The 22116-nt window shown below is 39.0% G+C and overlaps 1 protein-coding gene across 2 annotated transcripts; it reads left to right on the top strand.

Annotated features, from left to right (window-relative positions):
• The first annotated feature begins 3873 nt into the window (after nucleotides 1–3873).
• On the top strand, nucleotides 3874–21414 carry TP53INP2 (tumor protein p53 inducible nuclear protein 2). Of its 2 annotated transcripts, none has more exons than XM_063455717.1 (4): nucleotides 3874–4066; nucleotides 14583–14846; nucleotides 17658–17967; nucleotides 19702–21414. In XM_063455717.1, exons 2-4 carry the CDS (start codon nucleotides 14729–14731, stop codon nucleotides 19949–19951), a joined length of 678 nt encoding a protein of 225 aa, XP_063311787.1. In that variant the 5' UTR covers nucleotides 3874–4066; nucleotides 14583–14728; the 3' UTR covers nucleotides 19952–21414. The 2 variants fall into 2 exon arrangements, with proteins under 2 accessions (XP_063311787.1, XP_063311788.1); XM_063455718.1 differs by lacking the exon at nucleotides 3874–4066 and adding an exon at nucleotides 7057–7300.
• The last annotated feature ends 702 nt before the right edge of the window (nucleotides 21415–22116 follow it).

Here is a 22116-nt window from a genome sequence, read left to right as displayed (position 1 = left end):
TTGTTGTTTTTTTCTTAACATGTGAAAATGCAGTGTATACATTTTTATAAAAAAAATAATTTTTAGGAGACTGTTTTGCAAAACATATATTTATTTTTCTGCAGTGAAGTCTTTGGCCAATCAATATAAAATAAATGTATCCTCTACTTTCTAATGCTAAATACAGTGAAAGTCCTTGTTCATGCTTGGATTACCTCGTATATTCATTATTGCTACCCCCACTAAACTTGATGCAAGTCTAGATGGCCCCCTTTGCAGCTTTTAATGAATGGTTTGAGTCCTTTATAAAATCCAGAAAACCCTCTTGTTTATCAACAAAACATCTGATTTATCTGCCTTTCAGATTACACCCCTTTCTCATTTTCCTATACCACTCAGTAACCCTGCTCATTTACATTGATCATGGACTTTATTGATACTGTATATTATTAGTATAATTAGCAATCAAACTTCCCTCTGGATGTAATGTTTACCTGAACATCACTTCTTTAACCCGACTTGTTTGCCTGTTTTGCTTACCCATTATTCTGCACTGCTGGATGATAATAATCATTCTCTTACATTAGTATTATTCCCTTTTCATAAACTGCAATAATTACCTTGCAGGGTTAAGTTCTCTTTTAGTGGCTGTCTATCAGACAGCCACTAGAGGGACTTCCGTGTTCTTAGAACACGAAAAATGTGTTATACGATGCTGGACGTCCTCACGCCATGTGAGGACCTCCAGCATCGCTGAAATCCCCATAGGCAAGCATTGAATAATGCTTTCCTATGGGAAGGTCTAATGCGCGTGCGCAGCCATTGCCGCGCATGCGCACTAGGTCTCCCTCAACGACTGACGTCGGCAGGGGAGGAGAGTAGGCGGAGCCTGACCCAGCACCAAGGGACATCGGCGCTGGACTCCGGTAAGTCACTAAAGGGGTTTTAACCCCTTCAGCAACTTGGGATGGGGGTTTTTCCTGGCACTGGAGAATCCCTTTAACCTTGCAATGAAAACATTGCAGTTTCTCTAAAACTGCAATATTTTCATCTGCAGTGTTAAGGAGACAGGGACATTGCACCCAGACCACTTCAGTGTATCTATGATGTCAAGTAGATATATATATATATATATGTATGTATAACATATTTTTTTATTAATATTACAAAGTTTGGATTGTAAGTGTGTGGTCTTTACATTATTTCTGACTCTATAATACCTAAAGAACTGTGTGCTGTAACTAGAAGTGCAGTATTTGTTAAAACTTTATAAATAAATGTGATTTAACCCCTTAGCGACCGAGGATGGTTCAGGACCGTCATCGGCATTTTTGCATTGCCGACGATGACGGTCCTGAACCGTCCTAACGGTGCAATGTACTTACCCGATCGCTGTCGTTGCCCCGGCGGCGATCGGCGGTGCTCCCGGTGTTGGGAGACTGCCTGCAGCCCAGACAGTCTCCCCATGGCGGATTAGGACCCCTGGGGCCATGTGATTGCTCAACAGGGTGATCACATGGCCACAATAGGTGTCCATGTGTCTGCCTGCAGGGGGACTGTCTGTGCTGACAGGCAGTCTCCCTGCTAGTGTAAAATCAGAAAAAATAACTTAAGGTACATGTTAATAAAAATAAAAATTATTTTATATGTGTGTGTATATATATATATATATAATATATAGACATATATTATATTTATCTAATATATGTCTATATATCATATATATAATGTCATACTAAGTGTATTTTTATATTAATATGTACATATATTAATATAAAAATACACTTATAATTAAATTACACAAGTATATATATAATAACTATATATATTGTATATATATATTATTATAAAATACAAATAATAAGTAAATTAAATTAAACTAAACAAATTTAAAATAATAATTACAATAAAAAAAATTACATATCTATATGAAATTTTATTCCAACTGTATTTTGATATTAAAATATATATATTTATATCAAAATACACTTAGAATGAAATTGTATATATATATATATATGTATATATATATATATATATATATATATAAATAAATAAATATAATACGAAATATACATATGTCCATATACAAAATTATAAATAATTATATAAATATACACGTAGACTTCAAATATATAAATATGCATATATATTTAAATTCTACGTGCATATTTATGTAATATTTTTACATAAGTAAGTAATTTTATTAATTGCAATTTGAGGGATCTGCCTGCCAACCCAGGCCGAAATTCCAGAGAATTTAATTTGCTAGCACTGTATTTTACCCTGTAACTTTCTATGACGCCCTAAAACCTGTACATAGGGGGTACAGTTTTACTCGGGAGACTTCACTGAACACAAATATTAGTGATTCAAAACAGTAAAACCTATCACAGCGATGATATTGTCAGTGAAAGTGACTTTTATTTCGCATTTTTCACACACAAACAGCACTTTTACTGATGATATAATTGTTGTGATATGTTTTCCTGTTTTGAAACACTAATATTTGTGTTCAAGAAAGTCTCCCGAGTATAACAGTACCCCCCATGTACAGGTTTTATAGCGTTTTGAAAGTTACAGGGTCAAATATATGGGTCAAATATTTTTACATTGAAAATGGCCAGGTTGGTTACGTTGCCTTTGAGAGCGTATGGTAGCCCAGGAATGAGAATTACCCCCATAATGGCATACCATTTGCAAAAGAAGACACCCCAAGGTATTGCAAATGGGGTATGTCCAGTCTTTTTTAGTAGCCACTTAGTCACAAACACTGGCCAAAATTAGCGTTCAATTTAGTTTTTTACTTTTTTCACACAGAAAACAAATATGAACACTAACTTTGGCCAGTGTTTGCGACTAGGTGGCTACTAAAAAAGACTGAACATACCCTATATTGAATACCCTGGTTTGTCTACTTTAAAAAAAATATGTACATGTGGGGTGTTATTCAGAGACTTTTGACAGATAATAGTGTTACAATGTCACTATTGATACATTTTAAAAAAATTTATGTTTTGAAACCGCAATATTCTACTTGTACCTATAACCCTATAACTTGCAAAAAAAAAGCATGTAAACACTGGGTATTTTAAAACTTAGGACAACATTTTGAATCTATTTAGCAGTTTGTTTTTTTATTCGCTTTTGTAGATGAGTAAAAGATTTTTCAAATAAAAGTCAAAAAAACATGTATTTTTTTAAATTTTTCATCATATTTGTTTGTTTTTTAAATTAAATTACATGAGATTATATAAATAATGGTATGTAAAGAAAGCCTTTTTTTGTCCTGAAAAAAATAATATATAATTTGTATAGGAACAGTAAATGAGAGAGCGGAAAATTACAGCTAAACACAAACACCACAAAAGTGTAAAAAGAGGCCTGGCCGCAAATGTACAACATCGCAAAAACAGTCCAGTCCTTAAGGGGTTAAGCAGCACAATTAATATTAATCCCATGTCTTCAGTATACACACCAATGCAGCATACCTGCCCTTTAAGATCAGATGTGATCCCAAGGTATCGTGTGTCTCTGTTTTTGTTATTTCTTAATCCCCTAAATTGTACAGTACAGTGGTGTATGTTGGCACTTCATAAATACAAAATAACAATAGTTTGTCTGGAACACACATGAACTGAAAGTGAATTCAAAATGTTATGCTAAAATAGCTGAAAGGAAAACATAGCTGTCCTCTTTAGGCCTAAAATTAGAAATTCACTTGGAATCTCAAATTCACACGTTCGTAAATAACCCTAAGCATCCAATTTTCCATAAAATCTCAATGTCCCACACTGCACCAATCTACACTTGCAAGCAATGACGTAACCAGAAATCACTGTTCCTTCCCCTATCTAGAGCCTGACTCCACCCTCACCAATTGGCAAGGCTTCTGATTGTGAGCTCACTGGGCAGGAGGGGCCGGGGACCTGTGACGTAGCTGTCAGCTGTTGAAGCCTCAAGATTGAGCAGTGAGATGAACCGGCAGAGCCACCACTGTATACAGCACTGTGCACCTACCTCAGGCTGGGCTTCTGTTTACTGACTTGGACATTGTATCTGTATACAGTGACTACTGCAGGATAAGGTAAGGTTCTACTTATTTTCCCTATCTTTGTAGTTTGTAAGAAAATTATGACATAGTGTAAACATGCCATTTTATACCGTACAGTGCATTTATGGGTTTTTGTCTGCATTACAAAACCAGATCAGAATATCCATCCGTCTGTCTTGTCTACAAAGAGCACGTAACACAGTACTAGTCTTATATATTTTGTATGTATTCACATATTAGACATTAGTTCTATGCTTGTTTTATGTGTTACAATTATATTTTTACGCGGAGAAATCTGTATGTCTACCTTCGGTGCACGTGGACACGTGTAGATTTGTAGGGTTAATTCCGCGCGTGATGTCATCTCCCCGGCGCTGTTAAGGTTACGTGATTGCTCGGATTAACTATTCTCTTTCCAGTGGAAGCGCAGTGCGTGAAATATCTGAGATCCACTGTTATGAATCCACAAATGCTGGTGTCCTCCTTTTGGTATTTAAACACCTTTTGTGGCAAGGGTTAAATTGACAGGCACAGACATTTCCGTAACGTACAGCCCCTAGCTCAGGTGTATTGTTACCATTTTCTGTCTCTGGAGGCGTTTCATTCTAACCACCATCTCTACACCCCAGGTCATGATCCCTCCAGGTGACTTATTATGTGTATATTTCTACCTGCAGTCTATTACATTAATTCTGTAAACGAAAACCATGACCGATCCTAAGGGAGACACAATAAAGTGCTTCCCTGTAACCTGAGATTTAACCATTTCTTTTCTCTGCCTCTGTTTGCAGGGGTGCTGCTATGCAGGTCCAGCTGATGGGTGCCAGAAAGGTCTAAAAGGCCTTCTGTCTCAGGTGTTACTCTATTTATAAGATCTGGTACACTCAGAACTTGGTGGTCAGCATATGACCTCTTAGGTAACAATAGATCCTAGCACTGGGGGAGGGGTGAGAGATACAGGATAGTGCATAGAGCTTTGCTCACAGTACCTGCTGTAGACAGGTGATATAGACCATGACAGTCTCATCCTGTGTGATTCCATCCTATAAATACATATTTATTTTCTATGCTGTCTGCTCCGATTTCCTTTTCTTTCCACACTGTGTGTTAGCAATTCTATTTTAATACACTATAGCTCCCTGTTGTTCACTCCCTGCTATTCCTGTCCCTTCCTTTCATTCAAGTCTGTTTGTCCTCCTTTAATCATTCCCCTGTATCTCTAGTTCCCACATCTTCCTCCTTCTCCAGCTCGTAGCCCTCCCTCCTTCTCTATGTCCCTGTTCCTTTCTGTCTCTCTTCCCCTTTCTCTCCCTCCTGTCTCCATGGTTCCTCCTATTTTTCTTGTGCCTGTTTAGGGTCTGCCCCTAATCCGTGTGTATCCGTAGTTCAGGTTTTTTTTTCAATAACAAAATGTATATACTCGGCCTGTTACAGAACCTTGAATGAATTTAAAAGAAAAAAAAAAAAATACTGGAGGCTTTAACAGTTTAGGATTGTGATTAGACCTGAAATTAATGGGACTGCTGTAGGCCTGCTTTGTCAGAAATCCCAATCTCTCGCCCCCTCCCCTTCTCCTCCAGGCTTGTCCCCACATCTATCAATATGCAAATACTTAATCCAGGTCTGGTACATACCCAGGATGCCGTAGGAAGGGGGTTGGGGTGTCATCTGGTGGAAAAAATGTGCCTGGGATTTCAGACCTTCTATGGATGTTAACATTACTGCCAGGTAATGTCCCTCAATTCACTCCCTGCCCAAACCTAACCTTTCAGATGATTCTGTAAGGCAGGGCTTCACTTCCTTGCATAGTGTGCAAGATGAACATATAAATCCATGGAGATTAGCAGCTAGTAATGCCTCTCTTAGGTCTGTTCCATTGTAGCTTTCTAATGGCCCCCAGTTTGCATGTTCTAAATCCACTCTCTTCATGGACAGTAGAATGAACCTAGGAAGTAGGTGAGTTACAGTATCTAGCGCAATGTGCCTACGGGATTATATTGCTTATTGTATTCCTCAAACATTTAAAAGGAACAGATTCAGAGACTAAACTATGGCACAATATAAAAAAAACAAAAAAAAACGGGCAGAGTGACTTTGTGTAGATAAATTATGACTGGACGGCTTAGAACTTTGTACCTTTAATTTACCAGCCTTTAAAGATTTCCTGGTCCACCCTATACATTATGTAAGGAAACCGCATCCTTTTTGTTTTTTACTCTTTTACTTAATTACGGTACCTTACTCATCAGAGGCAAAGTGACAAGTGGAAATATCTGGTCCTTGTGCAATCAATATTTTGTTTCTTTACACCTTCCTTAACCCCAAAAAGTCTCTGCTGCGCTTGCTCTATGCCAGTGCTTGAAACCAACCAATGGTCCATGTCCTGTCAGTGTCCAATAGAAATAGATTGGGAATTCCTAAATCATGGACGGTTGGTGTACTTTGAGGACTGAGGCTATGAAGCATCCATAGTGAAGGTTGTTATGATTACTATAGCTTCCCTTATTGATCCATATAACCACACCAGAAGCTTCATAAACAATATCTTTTAATACCTCCTATTGATCAATAGATCTCCCATAGGTCCATAAAATAATTTTACTCTCTTATTAATTATACTTTATATCATATATGCTATATTACACTTACTCATGTCTAATACTATTCCTTATTCCCCGGTGGAAGAGAGTTTATGGTAAGAATATGTCGATCAATGGGAGGGATTTAATTGGGAAATACAGTAATAAAATATATTTTACATAATGCAAGAACAAAACATCTAACCATATATGATATTTTGCCTGTGCATCCTCTTTGATTTTGTACAACACTGCAATATGTTCCCTGCCTCAGTAAAATATTTAGGGCATTAAGGGATCACCCCTCCTGCTTTGCAAATAGACAGATCTGATGACGAGTGCCTAATTTGCATATGACATTGAACGTCACGCTCTCCCTGTCTGTCCTCCACTGAACTGCCAAGATGTGCTCAGAATAAACCTTCTGATTGTCAACCACTCACTGCAATCCTAAATAAAGCTGTTTAACTCTAAACACCCTTCTCTGCTGGACCACTTCAATGGCACCTACATCACCTTCGTCGATTTCCGAATCAACGGCAAAACCCCTTTACACATTATCTCCGCCGGTTGCACTGGAATGTCTGAAGCTTTTAGCAAGATGATAATGCCTTTATTCCGCAAACCATTTTACTCCATTTGTTTTTTTTCATGTTTTATCCCAAATTTATTTCGATGTATATATCAGGTGTGTTTGGATTATTTACAATATATTTTATATTTAAGCAGCTGTCGAGTGGTCAGATTGTTGTTTTGGATTTTGTGCGCTTGTTACCTGGAACTCGTATATGACATTGTATTCCCAAGATTGCAGAGAATCCGTAACAATGAAGGCTGCCTGCCAGAATGTATAAATTAAATATATTGTGTTTAGTACCTGAATGAAGTTCATTATTGCTTATCTGCTTAATTTTCTTTTCATATGCTTTGTTGTAGTCTTGTAACAATAGTATCTTGGTGATATGAGTAATCCGCCGGCCGTGTATGTGTATGTTGGTATGTTTCTGTTGCATGGTGTGCGCTAATGTCATTACCAAGTGCTCTGTCTGTTAGATTGCTGCTGTTTGGGTGGATACCGCTATCACTAGCCTGTCATTGTGAATTGTGACAGCTTGTGTTCAGTGAGTAACTGTTTGTTCTATGCTTCCATTGTTAGAATGAAAAAAAAATGACATATGCATGTGCGATAGATGTGGCTGACTTATGGAGCACACAAAGAAATGTTAGGGGATAGCATTGTTAAATTGATGTCATGACCTAACTTATGGGCATACGTGTTATTGTCTTTTGTAGCATGAAAGGACGTTCACTGTATTAGGAATTAAACATATCTAGCCCTGAGCACTGAGTGAGCTCTGCAACTGGTGCATTAATTTTTCCAGGTTGTGGGTTTGGAACGTCCATAGTCGAAATCCAACCTGTTACAGGACAGTCTGTACTACTGTACTGCTAATTCAAGAAACATACGTATTTTAATTAAGATGGGGGAGGCTTTTTTTTTCTCTTCTCTGTTCAATGGTCACTGAAAGTGAAAATCCTGGGTCCTTCACAAAACGCTCTTAAATGTGAGCAGATCTTTGTTCTTCCACACAGTCTGCCTGTGTTTTCCACCTACATAACGGGCAAAACGGCTTTTACTTTAAGAAGTGCTTTTAGGATTTTCTCAATGTATATAGTCTGGCATAAAATTAAATGAACACTCCAAGCACCGTAGCTACTCAAGAGTCCTGTATTGATAATGGTGCCTAGAGTTCCCTGGTGCCCCCCAATGTAAGCAGTCAAACTGCTTGCTAAGGTTTTGACATCTTACCTGGCTTCAGTTAGGCTCCACTCCCTGCCTCTCCTCTTTCTATATTGTGAGTAGGAAGTTCCTGCTTTCAGCCTGGCAGACCCCAAGTAGGAACTCAAAACATTGGCACACGGTTTGACTACTTATATTGGAAGGGACCCAGGGCACTTGGTGTGTTCCTTTAAAGAGTCCTCAATAGCTGGATTGTGAAGGGGCTATAATAATATCTGAGGTTAATTATGAGACAGACATGCATAAATACCAACCCTAAGACATTATAAGAACTTGTAGCAGGACATCATCTCTTCTGGGCAGTTTAAGAATGCATTCTTGCTTCCATCTATTTTGTTTTGGACAAGACGTGCATGTCCTAACTGGTTGCCAGGCCTATTTGTGTACAGTTATCATTCTGGACTCTGCCTTGGCTTTTGTCTGCACCTGCACATATTTTAAAAAAGATATGGACTCTTTATCTCATGCTTGTGCCTTTTTTCCTATGTAACCTAGCCAGCAAGCTATTCATATATTCAGACTAGGAACAGATAAAAGTAGTGCTGATAGCAAGAAGTTCACAGCCTCTTAATTAGTGTCACACCTTAGTACATAGCGTCCCGCACCTAATCTTATTATAACCTCCAGGATTCCCTGATTTGTTTCTAAATGTGGCCGAGAACAACATGCCCAGCATGAGTTAGTTGGAGGCATCCGACACAATTTTTCCTTAATTGGGGAATTAAGACCAGAAGGGGTGGGGAAGACTAAGAATATTTGACACTTTAAAAATAACTTCTCATAAACAATTTACAGTGGAACAGCAATCCTCTTTCTGAGGATGTCTGGGGCGTTTAAATCTTGAGATTTTGTGAGTAGCTATCAATGGAAATTATTTTTAAAGTGGCGTAGATGCCCTTGGCCTACACAACATCTAAAATCATTCCCATGTTCAAGGATATAAGGTGACCTTTTGAAGGTCATTGGGTCTTTTGCAACAAAAATCTTTCTGAACTTGCTGTCGTATTTATACTAATATGTTAGGATGCGTATGTGTATCTTAATATACATTTATTGATACAATACTTGCAGTAATGTGACACTGGCCTGTCTGTTTGTGACATATCAGCAGAGCGACAGAACAACCCACCCTGTCTGTATGTAATATGATCTGTTATATACACTGTTAAACAAGTGAATAAAAATAAATGGATTTAAAAAACAAACATAATACGCTATTTACTCTAATGCGCACTTTTTGTGCAAAATAAAGTATCCAACATTTGAATGTGCATTAGATTTAATGGAGCATTACATTCGGGGCAAAATTTGAGATTTTCCTGGAAAATTGCATTCCGACAAATTCAAACTGGTGAATTCACACAGGTGAACTTCATTCCTGAAAGAGGGCTTACGAAAGAATAGACTTAACTTGTAACACTAAAATTGAAAGAGGCAGTACCCGTCGGCAGGGCCACTGAACACAGGTGCGAGGATAAGCAGGTGGAGCCAGCAGAACAAAATGTATTGACAGAGTCCGGGATGACCCCCCCCCCCCCCTGTGGTCATCTCTGTTGCAATGCGTCATAATCAAGACCCTTGTATTAGTTTCCTCTGGGAGGACATGCCCAGATCAGGCCTAATATCTTGACTAAACTTGCAGCAATTCAAACAATATTGGGGGGCAGGGTATAGTGCTACAGTGCTACTTTCCCCCAAGAATATTGTGTAGTTAGTCAGAATTGTGCCCTGGATAGTGGTGGGCTGAGCAGATTGTATGCCCTCAGGCCGGAGCCGCTGAAGATGGCATCCATGCAGCTCAACTCTGTGATTTAAAATGTGTATTTCTCATGACAATTATTCACAATGCCAACTTGAATATGAATAACAGATCACACGTCTGTGAAATGTAGATGTTTAGAAATGGTCAAATAGACTGGCTTTGATTAGAGTTGCAGTCCATCAAATAGCTTCTCAGTAGAGGGTCACTTAACCCAGTAAGGACCAATAACATCTTGGATTCAATTAGCAGGCATTTGCCTAGTGCTGGCCATGAAGGGGTTAACCCTTGCCACACTGTTTACATGTGTCACAGACAGTATCATCAGGAGGTGATTGCATGCTATTTCTGTGGGAGGCAGAAAGCACTGCTATGTCTGTGTATCTGTTTGACGTCTGACGTGTTCTCACCTTACACAAGCACAGTGACCCAAACAGCCAGAGGCTCTATAGGATCAAATTAACATCGTTCACCAAATATTAACCCGTATATATGTGCTTAGGAATCACTTATGAGAAATAGCAACAGCACTCCCCCATTTCATGATGAATAAAGATGGTCAGCCTGGGGGAGGGGTTGTTTAAAGGGACAGTAATAGAAAACAGTTCCACTAACCTCTGAATAGGTATTCACAAAAATATTTTTTCCCCCTGGAAATAGTAAATAACTGACCAGACAAGAATTAAAACAAAAAAAAATGTTTAAAGCAGTTATTTTTCCAAATGTGCTGCTTGTCTTTACATCTGCAAAACCCTTTTCAATTATCCATAGTTGCTTAATACACATCTTTGTATGTTGAGTCCCTACATCAGAAAATGTCCAAAGCAGGAATGCCAGATAAAACATAGGGAATGTAAGTAGAGCTCCTAGCACAGTTATCAATTGTGTTATTGTCACGTCTTGACTATTCACATTGAACAATCCATTGTAAGTGGGATTGGGCATTCTAAATGGTTGCTAGACTACGGCAGAGCCAACATCAGTCAACCTATGGTGAGTTGAGGTTGATAATAGTTATAAACCCGGCGTTTTCTGGGAGTGTCAGGTCCCCAAGCTCCCTGCATGAAACCCACAAGAAACATATTAGGGCGGAAAATGTATAAACAGTCCTAGGCATTAAGAAGATTACCCAATCTTGCCCTAAATACACAATCGCTCAATCTGAAACTGGCATTATGTGGGTCAGAAGGGCGTAATGCAGATGACGAGAGATGACAGTTTGGGTGTTGATGTGTTTTGTGTGTCTATACTTAACTTTTATAGTCACATTTACATTTGTATATATGCACAGTTACACTGAAGCTGATTTTCTTTTTAAATTTATTGTATATATTTTGGTTCCTGAAAAAATAAATCCAAGGCTTATAAAAATGTATGAGTCTAAATCTAATACATACCCCCAGTTACCGTGTTTTCTGCCATGGCATCACATGGTTAATGTCGGCTTGGCCTGGGTCATTAGGCATACACTAATCTCCCTGAAGGCTCAATACAGTATTAAATATGGAGAGAGAGAGGGAGAGGCTTGTGCTTTGTAAGAGTTAATCTGAAATGGAGGCAGGGACAGTTTAACCCTATGTATACTCCTGAGACATGGGTAAAAGGTAAACGCCTAAAAAGCTTTCAGAGCTGGACAGGGGATACTTACAACTGCACACCTCCCCCTTCGGTACGATGACTCCAGCCCCATAATGTGATCTCTGATGAGGAGGGGGTGTTTTTTTGTTTTGTTTTTCTTAAAAAAACATTTCGCAGAAACATAGATCATGAGTTCAGGACAGAACAATGTGTTTCAACAACTGTGTCATTCTGCCATTTATCTCAATGTTCACGCTTGTTTGTTCTTCAAGCTTTACACAGACCACAGCCTTATAAATTTTGCAACAACATTTGTCTCAACAGCTTTTACTGGATGGTCATTCCCGGTGCCTTTTACTTTATTTGCATTTCTGGAACATAGTGCTTTTCGGGGGATCAGCACATCCAGTCATCTAATTAGCGAAGACACTCCTTACCCAGAAACACTAAGCCGAATGTTCCTTGTGCTTAAATACATTACATTTTGCTGAAACACAGTTTATTTTTTCACGTGACTGTAATTATTTATATCTCACACCTTAACCCTTTGTGCTACTGACAACCTTCTCACATTAGCCCAGAAGTACTCTGTTCACTTGCCTTACTCGCAAATGAAACAAGCGTACTTTCTGCTAGCCCCAGACATGGAGTAGCGGCCATTGTGGCTACTGAAGTGAAATACATTGTACTCTTCCCACTATTTACTAAAAGTGTTGCAGTTACTAAAATGTTCTCTCTGTAAATCTGTTTCAAACAATCCAGACAGATTAACCCCTTAAGGACACAATTTCTGGAATAAAAGGGAATCATGACAGAATATATCTGTCATGTGTCCTTAAGGGGTTAATAAAATTCTCCTTTATATTATTTGAAGGTCTCACAGCTTTTCAGTATGGGGGCAGCCATCTTGGAATTGCAATATAATTATCAAACATACAGTGTCCCTTAATTTGCACAGACCCCAAAAAATGACAAAGACCTTTGAGGTGCCTGAAGCTCTGACCCCGCTATCTTTCTTGTGTCATCCATTTTCAGTTCCTGTTGCTACAACTGCCAGGAACTGCCCCATTGTCGTACTGTAGTACATGCACAAACCTACAGAGGTCTATAGACGCTATTCTTGTGGGAATTGACAAACCTCTCACTGGCCCACAATATAAAGTAGTCAATGATTTTGAGTGGGTTGGAATGTTAATGAGATTTCACAAGTCAATATTATTAATATTATGTATAAAGCCCCAACAAATTCTGCAGTGGTGTACAATAGGTTGACTAACAAACAACTAGTTCCAACAAGACAAGTTTGTTATACATGAACAGAATGTTTTATGTTTATTTTGTAAAGATTATATCTTTATGAAATACTCAGAAGTCACAGAGACATTTTAACCACTTTTGGCCATTTTAACTTTATAAATATGCCATGCCATTTAAAGGGGAACTGTTACCTCCCAATAATTTTAATATTGTGTTTACTTATCCTCTATGTATTATACATACAATGTATACATTTCAGAGCTGGATTAAGGTACCCCAGAGCCCTAGAAACCCCTCCTAGAGCATTGGGCTTTATTTCCGTGAATTGTGTGTATTGAGTGTTGTGTGTAGTGTCTAAGTATTTATGTGTGTAAGAGCTGTGTGAGGGAAAGATGAGTTTATCTGTGTGTGCTGGTTTAGCTTTGTGTGTGCTGGGGAGTCTTAATGTGTGTGTGTGTGTGTGTGTGTGTACGTCCCCACACCCCTTTTACTGCTTACCTTCTCTGCTGTTCCAGTGGAGGGTGTGCAGGATCCATGGTGGTGTAGAGGTGGGTGAGTCGGATACCTTGTGGTCCGGTGGGTGAGCTCCATCATCTGTTTCAGATACAGACTGCTTGCAGCAAGTCCAGCTCTCAGTCAGTGACTCAGACCACTGGCTGTGGCGCTTTGAGTCATCAAGTAACTCTGGGGGTCCGCCAGGGCGGTAGTTTGTACCTGATGATGGTACCATAATGCTCCCTCAACAAAGTGAAAAAAGACCGGGCCCTGCAGGAGACTCTTCTGATTTCCTTGCCCACTCAAAGAGGGCCTGCTCCAGTAAAATACAGGGGGCCCATCTTGGTCACCTAATGGGTGATGAATACATTTACACAATTCTGTCCTGTACTTCCAACTTGGCTCTCTGTCAATCATTTTTATTACGTCTGGATTTAGCACCTGTCATTCTGAATCCAGAGAGGACGGAAAATATAAACCATGTCTCTGTTCTCCTCCCCCAATGCACTGGTTGTGCCTAGATGAACGGATTTTCAATGTCAGTTGCTAAATCTTTAATATATGATTTGTAACGTTTTACTTAAAGGTGAAATTATATGGAAAAGTAATGTTTCACCTTTAAGGGTTAAGCCAGGGGTGACCAGTCTCAAACTCCCATCCAAGACATATCTGACCAGGGTTGCATTCCGGTAATAGCCTACTAAATGGCCAACCCCTGCACTTAGCTGTTTAATAAAGTAGAGGAGTGGAGCAGTTCTGTTTTCCAAGAAATATACTGGTAGCAAGCAGCTGTGCCCTGGAGCAGACCTGACTCCAGGGGTGTAAACAAGCCCTACAGTCTAGATACTGTTACACCAGACAAGGGGGAAGAGGCTGCATGTTTTGGAGACGCTATATGTTGTGTATGTAAAAAGGGCTTACAGAGGCAGAATAAATAGCAGGGGGAAGGATCTTCCCTTCATTGGGAAACATGCTGTGAATCTCTGCTGCCTTTAAATAAACACTGTAAATATGTAAGAAAGATAGACAGGAAAATTTGTTGTGCATTTACGATCCATCTTGTTTTGCTTTTACTTGCAGGGCTATTCTAACCAAGCCATACAGAAGCCTAATGTTTACAAATCCTACTGCTGGACTCTGCTGATCCCACCAGACGACACAGCCCCTTTGTTTACAACCGGCCACTTCCTTTCTAGTGGTTGCAACAGCCCAAGTAACCGTTAACCATGTTCCAGCGTTTCACCAGACTCTTCTTCAACGAGGGACCAGCCAGCGATCCCGAAGAACCAAAAGCCATTGTGGCAGATGAAGAGGATGATGGGTGGCTAATTATTGATATCAATGGTGAGCCAAAAAAAAAATCTGTTTTCCTTAGTCAGCAGCAACCCGTTGCACTAGCTACCAAAACCCTTCCTCTGCAGAGAATTAACTTGCTGTGAACCATATTCCCCTTTAAAACAGACTTATGTTACATCAATGATGTTGTCATATTCTGATAGAGCAGTGAACATTGCTTTTTATTTAATTATAATTTAACATTTGTATAACGTCAAAACACACACGCTTAGAGTCAAATATATTGAAGTTTTGGCTTGGGATAACTTTTTATTTAGCCAGTGACATATATACAGATGGTATCCCACTCACCACCACACGTGTGTCTTGCTATATAAACCCAAGGCATTATGGGAGAATTAATCACCTGATTAACACACATACCTGCAGGTTCTGGAGGTGGCCTGGAAAATAAACAGATTAATATACTCACTTTAACAAAACTCAATGGTAATAGGCCAATTAATCATTGAACTGTTCTTGATATGTTAAGCATCAAGAAATCCATGTTTCCCTTAACCCCTTAAGGACCACTAGTCCAGAAGACAGCCACTATAAGTGAACTTAACATTGCAGTGTATACATTGCAGTTTCTCTGTTTAACCCGGCAATGTGAAACAATGCTGTTTCAGACAGAACCACTGCACCCAGACCACTTCAATGAGATGAAGTGGTCTGGGTGCCTATAGTGTCTCTTTAATCCTATTAATTAGGCTGTAATGAAAAGGGTTAATGGAAACAGGGAGTTACAGTTGCCGAGATTTTTGGAAAATACTAAAACTGTATGTTTACTCTCTGTTTGTGAAGCTACATTCTAGAAGAAGCAATTTGTAGTTCTGTCTCATAGCTTCGCATTCATGTTAAGCCATTCCCTGAACATTCTACTACTAGACCTGGCTTGGAGTTTATATGATGTGCACAGCACCAGGGTTGGCTGAGAATTTTTCAGAGATTTGCAGCAGACAGGAAATTCAAGGGAGAGAATTGTGTTCTTATTTTTAATATTTACCTATTTACTTTTTACCTTATAATGCATTTAATTCATTATTCATTAAAAAGTGGGATCTGTTCCAGCCTAGAGTATCCCTTTAATAAAACTTAAAACAAATAATATAAATGAAATATTGACAAACATAATAGATCTGTGTCACTGCTTTATCAGAATATAACCATATCCCATGCATCATAGGTACACTTTTCAAAATGTGCGGACTTTTATTTGCATGTTTTCAGTTGCCATTCGGTTTGATAATATATGAAGATATGGAAATAATGCATGAACAGAGTAATCACAAATAACCATTGTCTTTTCAAATAACCCACCATAATTTCAAGCATGATATAGTAGGTGCACACAAACCACTAGAACCATAATCTGCTAGCACAAAATGGCAGGTAGAATAAAGATACATCTTATATAGCTAATAATGCCTGTTTTATCCCTTGGGTATCTATCACTTTAAGGGTTTCTGAATCGTACCCCAGAGGTCAGTCTTAAATTAGCGTTGGGCCAAGCATGACCCCTCAAAGACACTTGATATTGTGTTGAATAAGTAGGTGTCAAGGCTGCACATATGAAGATGTATTTATCCACGATTCTAGGCAGCCTGACTTTTTAAAGAGACTATTGCTTATGCAGTAGTTCTATTGTCAGTCAGAAAAGTAAATTCTGAAGCAGCCAACTGGCCGTGTAAAGAGGATATGAATGTAAACAAGAGACATAAGTTGCATAACAGACTGCGTTATTAATTATCCTTCACCTTGTTTTACTGGTGTGCTTAATAGAATGGTGGAAAATATCCACTCCCTCATTTTTTTTTTTGAATAAGCAGTTTCGATGCCATTACAGCAGCGAAGAGATGGTTACTAGACCATTCCTCAGACTTCCTGAGTGTTTTGGGTCCTCATAGTTAAGTTTTTATATGGAAACTGATTAAACCCAAAGCATTGTAGGTTTATGAGGGACTGGTTAAGGAGTCCATAATTTACAGGGTTCACAGACGCCATCACTAACCTAGGCAGATACAAGTTGCAGGTCATATTATGCTTGATTTGTGTAGATAGAATGACTAGACGACCCCCTTTATAAAAGATACATATTGCAGCATAGTACCGATACAATGCTACTCTCTAGTGTGCAAAAGCAATGGAAATAGACATTGTATTGGAAGATAAGACTTTTTGAACAGTCCAATACATCCGTTTCCATCGGAGTCCTGTGAAAGGTGAGATTTTGTTCCATAACTTATAACAGCTTCTGTATATTTCAAACCCCTGGCAACTGTAAGAATACTGGGAAAGAGTACAGTTAAAGTAGAAAAGGGAATTGTCAAAACGTATAATAAATCTGTTAGGTACAAGCAGATGGGTAAGTCCATGCGGAAGGTCAACTGGTTCACATATAGACATTCTAACTCCTAAGTTCTCAATTATGCAGGTTCCTAAAATCTCCAGCTATGAACACAGGTGGGATTAGTACATTTACTGTAATCAACCTGTGCTTTTATAGCGGGGATCTCAAACCTTGTGAAGTCTGAGATCTGAGAACTTAAGGCTTAGTGTTTTGGTTTTTTTCCCAACTTTGGGACCTACTAATGTGCTGCTTTCTCTCTTGGCTGGAAATTTACAAAACTCCCTATGTGAATGAAGGCGTTAATAACCCCAAAGAGGTCAAATCATATTCTAAACTAATATCGCCTTCCTTATCATTTTTCCCATCCCACCCTTCTCCTTGGCAATGTATGCGTGTGGTCTTCCATCTTTTCTTTCTCCTATGGCATGGATTATTCCCTTCCTAATTGGACTCCTTCTCCATATCAGATAGCTATGCCTTGACCTTCAGTGAGGATGATGGGTCACGAGGGCCGGAGGATGAAAACCCTCCCAGCCCATTGCCCCACTCCCTAGCTGAGAGGATTGGCTGGTCCATCCCACCCCACCCACCCCACTCGATGGACGAGAGCTGGTTTGTTACCCCTCCCCCCTGTTTCACCGCAGAGAGTTCGGGCCACACCGAGGTTGGAAGTAGTCCATTGGAAGACCTGCTGATAGAGCACCCAAGCATGTCGGTGTATATTACCAGTGGAAGCATTGTGGTGGAACAAGACACTTCCGAAGTAATCAGAGACCGGTAAGAACAAAGCAAAACTGTGACCTGTCTATTGTAGTATATGTGCATATGGTTAAAATAAGGCCCCTGTGTGTGTGTATGATTAATGTGTAAGAGTGTGTGTGTGTGTATATGTATGTATGCGTGTATATGAGGGGTTAAAGCTAATTTTTTTAACACTTTTTTTTTATTGTGAATTCTAAATACACGTGTCAAGCATAGTTTCAGCTACAGGAAGTTTTGAAGCTAATTTTGTTAAATATTTTTAGTAAATGATGTAGACCTGCCTGCCATAGAACATAACATATTAAGTGTACTCTGGATAAGAACTTAAAACCAACCCTCCTTCTTTCATGAGTCATAACATGGCTATAAAAAGCTCCAATATAATCTGCCAGTTATAAATCGGAGGTGATGTCAATAATTTAAAAATATAATGTTAATTATTATTATTTTATTACTATTTATATAGCGCCAGCAAATTCTGTAGTGCTGTACAACGGAATGGTAGGGATTGTATGCTGTATTGTTTATGAAATGTAATTTCTATGAATCAGAGTAAAGGGAGTGAATTGATAGCCTGGGGGTTGGACTGTTTCCAGTATTTCAATGGTTGGATTGTCCCCCCGTAATTAGCTGCCATAGACTTACAGCACAATAACCACTGCACTTATTTGTAGGGGTTATGGTACTTACACTGCTACTTTAATCCATGGGTGCACTGTTTAAATTACCATACGAAATAGATTTTTTAAGGTAATTTTTTTTTTTAAATTGCCGTATTAATGATGAGGGCAAGATACTGAAGTAAATAGAGCATCCAAATGTATTCCTGTTAAATATCGATGAATGGTAAACCATGGGCATCTGGTAAATTGCTCTAAAAATGGAATTGAGCAAAATCACCTCTCAGTAGCAATATATGCTGTTGCACTTTTCAATTCTACAATTCTAAAGCAAATTGGTTGCAGGTCTAAAAAAGTTGCTATACGATTTTCCAGCATTAGTTAGATGTTCTGTGTGGAGGTGGCCATTTTGAAATTGCACCACAATATTTAGACTATCAGGCCAGGGATAATTGTTCATTTAGAAAATAAAAGCCTGACCTGGCGATAACTTTATACAACAAATTTTCGGGCAGGTTTGTTTCTCGCACACGTGATGCAGTATGTCCATAGGCTTTGAATTAAGCTGCTAAAGAATTTAAAAAGGTTGAGTGTAGTTGACCAAAAAACTTACAGGAAGTTCATATTGACTGAAATATTTTGGTTGGTTTGTATGTGTGTGTGTGTTTGTTTTTAAAGGTAAACTAAGCTGTTTTCCTGGCACTATAGCTCCCTATTGTGCCCCAAGTCTGAAGTAGCCTGGTTGCCTACAGTATCCCTTTAGTAAGAAATTAAACAAAAACGTTTTAAAAACATGGTATAGAAAGGGTTTTTGTTTTTCAGTTCGGTTGTCTAATTTTAAGAATTAATGAAAAGTCATGAACATGCAACCGGAATTTCTGATGTTAGTCGCTTTAGCCGCACTATAACAGACTGTCAAACAGTCATATGAAGGAATCAAAACATAAACTAATGAATGTAAAAACTATACAGGCTAGTTGTGTGTTGAGATAGAAAGACGTCTTATTTTACAGTTTACTGGGAAGGTTTTATGTATGCATGTATGAAGACGGCAGGATGTATGATCTGGCTTTGACAGTAAAAATATTGAGATCGAAGAAGCCAATTACTCATCATTTCATCTTTTCAGATCCCCATCCAAAACCAGAGTGGAGCGTCGCACACCTCATCACGCCACCTCAGTCTCTGCCAAATCTGCCATCTTGGGTAAAGTGGGTCAGATCACCCGTATCCAACGCGCCAAGGCAACGGTGGACAGGCGCAAACTTGGACGCAAGAGTTTGCAAAGGCAAAACATTGCAAAGCAGTTTCATGAACGCGCTAATGTGCGACAGCGCACCTTCTTGTGCCAACCACGGCAGCGCCAGAGCAACCACTAAACTTCTGCTGTTTACATGACCGTGGGCATTATCTCTAACCAGAATTCCCGGATCACACTTCATTGGTTGGCATTACCGTATCTTGCCTCTACATGCTATGTTCAAGGCCTCAATGTTTCACTCCCTTTACTTATTAATAAACACCGCTCCCTGATAGCAACAATGAAAATAAAATACTAAGAGATCATTTAGGTTATGAGACTCTTAAAATCCTTTTTGGTAGAAAACCTTGGACACCCAGCAGATAATTTGTCGGAATTAACAACTTCTCTAAACAGTACTGTATAGCAGAACATATACCGGAAGTTGACCATCTACAACCCCCAGCTACTGTTGAATTCAACTTCCACCCTTCTTTACAATGCAGCAGAAGGTTACGGGATATGGGAAGCTGCAATTGGGCAGTCTTGGTCTACTGCCAAAGGTTTATGTAGTATTATAAATCCTCATCAGTTGCACAGTTTTTTTTTTTCTCAAATCCAACCTGGTGGACCTGTCAGCCAGGCCGATCCTTGTCCTGTCCAGATATTTGAGGAAAACCTATACAGATGATGTGGCCTAAGGAACTGACCGATAACACATTGTTCTTGAAGATTTGGGTGTATTTCATTTTTAAGAAATCTGCATTCCCTCAGCCCCCCAGTGACATCATCAATTGGTCTTCCCTTGGAAATATCGAATGAGAATACTTGTGTTTTGGGGTACAGCTAACAAGGGTACCTATCACTTTAACAGTGTGTTTATATTGAGCTTGTTGTTACGGGGCTATGTTGTCCTAGTATAATTGTAATCAAATGAATAATTTGATCAAGCATAAATAATTTGTGTACATAGTGCAGGCTTTTACATATCAATGGGTAGTGCAGACTTACAGCTCCAGTGCAACCACATGATGATGTCACCGATGGGCTAAGTGAAGACATTTTAAACCACTTTTTCCATATTTCTCTTAATGTTTGCTAGCACATTGCATATATTATTTATGATTTACCCTTCCTCTCCATAATTTTCATCATTTGCCATGCCACATTTCCAAAATAATCTGGTTACCCCACGCCCTGTTGAGGACTAGTCTGAAAAAAGGCCTTTTGCAGTAACTTGGTAATAGGGCCACAAATGTACCCACCAGCACTGGCGTGTGTGTGTGTATGTATATGTGTTGCCATACATATATGTAAATGCACACACAATTTTTGTTTCTGTAACTGGTTAGCAGATCTTGTGTTTATTTTCTTCGAAGGATCAGATCCTTGTGTTTTTAAACCACACACGTGGAGCTGTGGAATTTTTTTTTTTTTTTTTTTAATTGTTTTAAAGGTGCTATTTTTGAGCAGGATGGCGGCCATCTTTAAAAATGCCTTGCTTAAACGCAAATTAACATCGGAGCATTTCCTGCATGATGTAATGATTGAACTCCAAAGGAGGACAAATGGTGTTTAGGCAATAATTAACATTTTTGGGGGGGGGAGAGAAACACTTTATTGCTTGTAAACTGCTTCTTTTTTTTGAGAGAGAGGGGTAGGGGTTTCTCAACATTGTTAACTCTCCTGGTGCAAGAGGGGCCTGCAATGCTTCATGCTGAGAGATGGGGGTTTGCATGTTGAAGAAAGAAAGCGGATGTTGTTAGAGGGCAGGAGGGAGTTGAACTTGTGGAGGAAAAAGGTAAAATGAGTAGGGGGGATTAGATGTGTGTTATTGAAGTTGAAAATGTAGGATGGCTGCTAAGCAGGGTTGCTGGTACAGCAGAGGCCAAACATATTTTCAGTGTAAGATTTGCAAAACAAATCTTAGTTTCCTAGCAGATCACATCTGGTGATGATTCAGATTCACCTCATACACATTTTACTTCTGCAGTCTAAAACAAAATAAAAAACCCTTCACGATAGACAACATGCCAGAGTCATCAAAATGCTATAGGATTTTCCTAAGGTTAGCAGGACTGTAGCCAACAAGCTTCCCAGTGTTTACTATAAGAATATCAGACTGGCTGTCGTTATGGGTAGGACATCTTCCACAGTGAACTTAGAATGTTCATTATTTTACATTTTCCCTCTGTTAAAAAACAAAATACCTATTAAACATTAGCACAAGTTCTAGGTCACGTTACAGCAGCCCTGCTTGAGTAGAGGATTATGGGAATTCTGAGTTAGAGCATTGCAAGCCCC

Source organism: Pelobates fuscus, chromosome 5 (genome assembly GCF_036172605.1).
Source record: "Pelobates fuscus isolate aPelFus1 chromosome 5, aPelFus1.pri, whole genome shotgun sequence".
Taxonomy (NCBI): Eukaryota; Metazoa; Chordata; class Amphibia; order Anura; family Pelobatidae; genus Pelobates; species Pelobates fuscus.
This window is presented reverse-complemented; position numbering and strand designations above follow the sequence as displayed.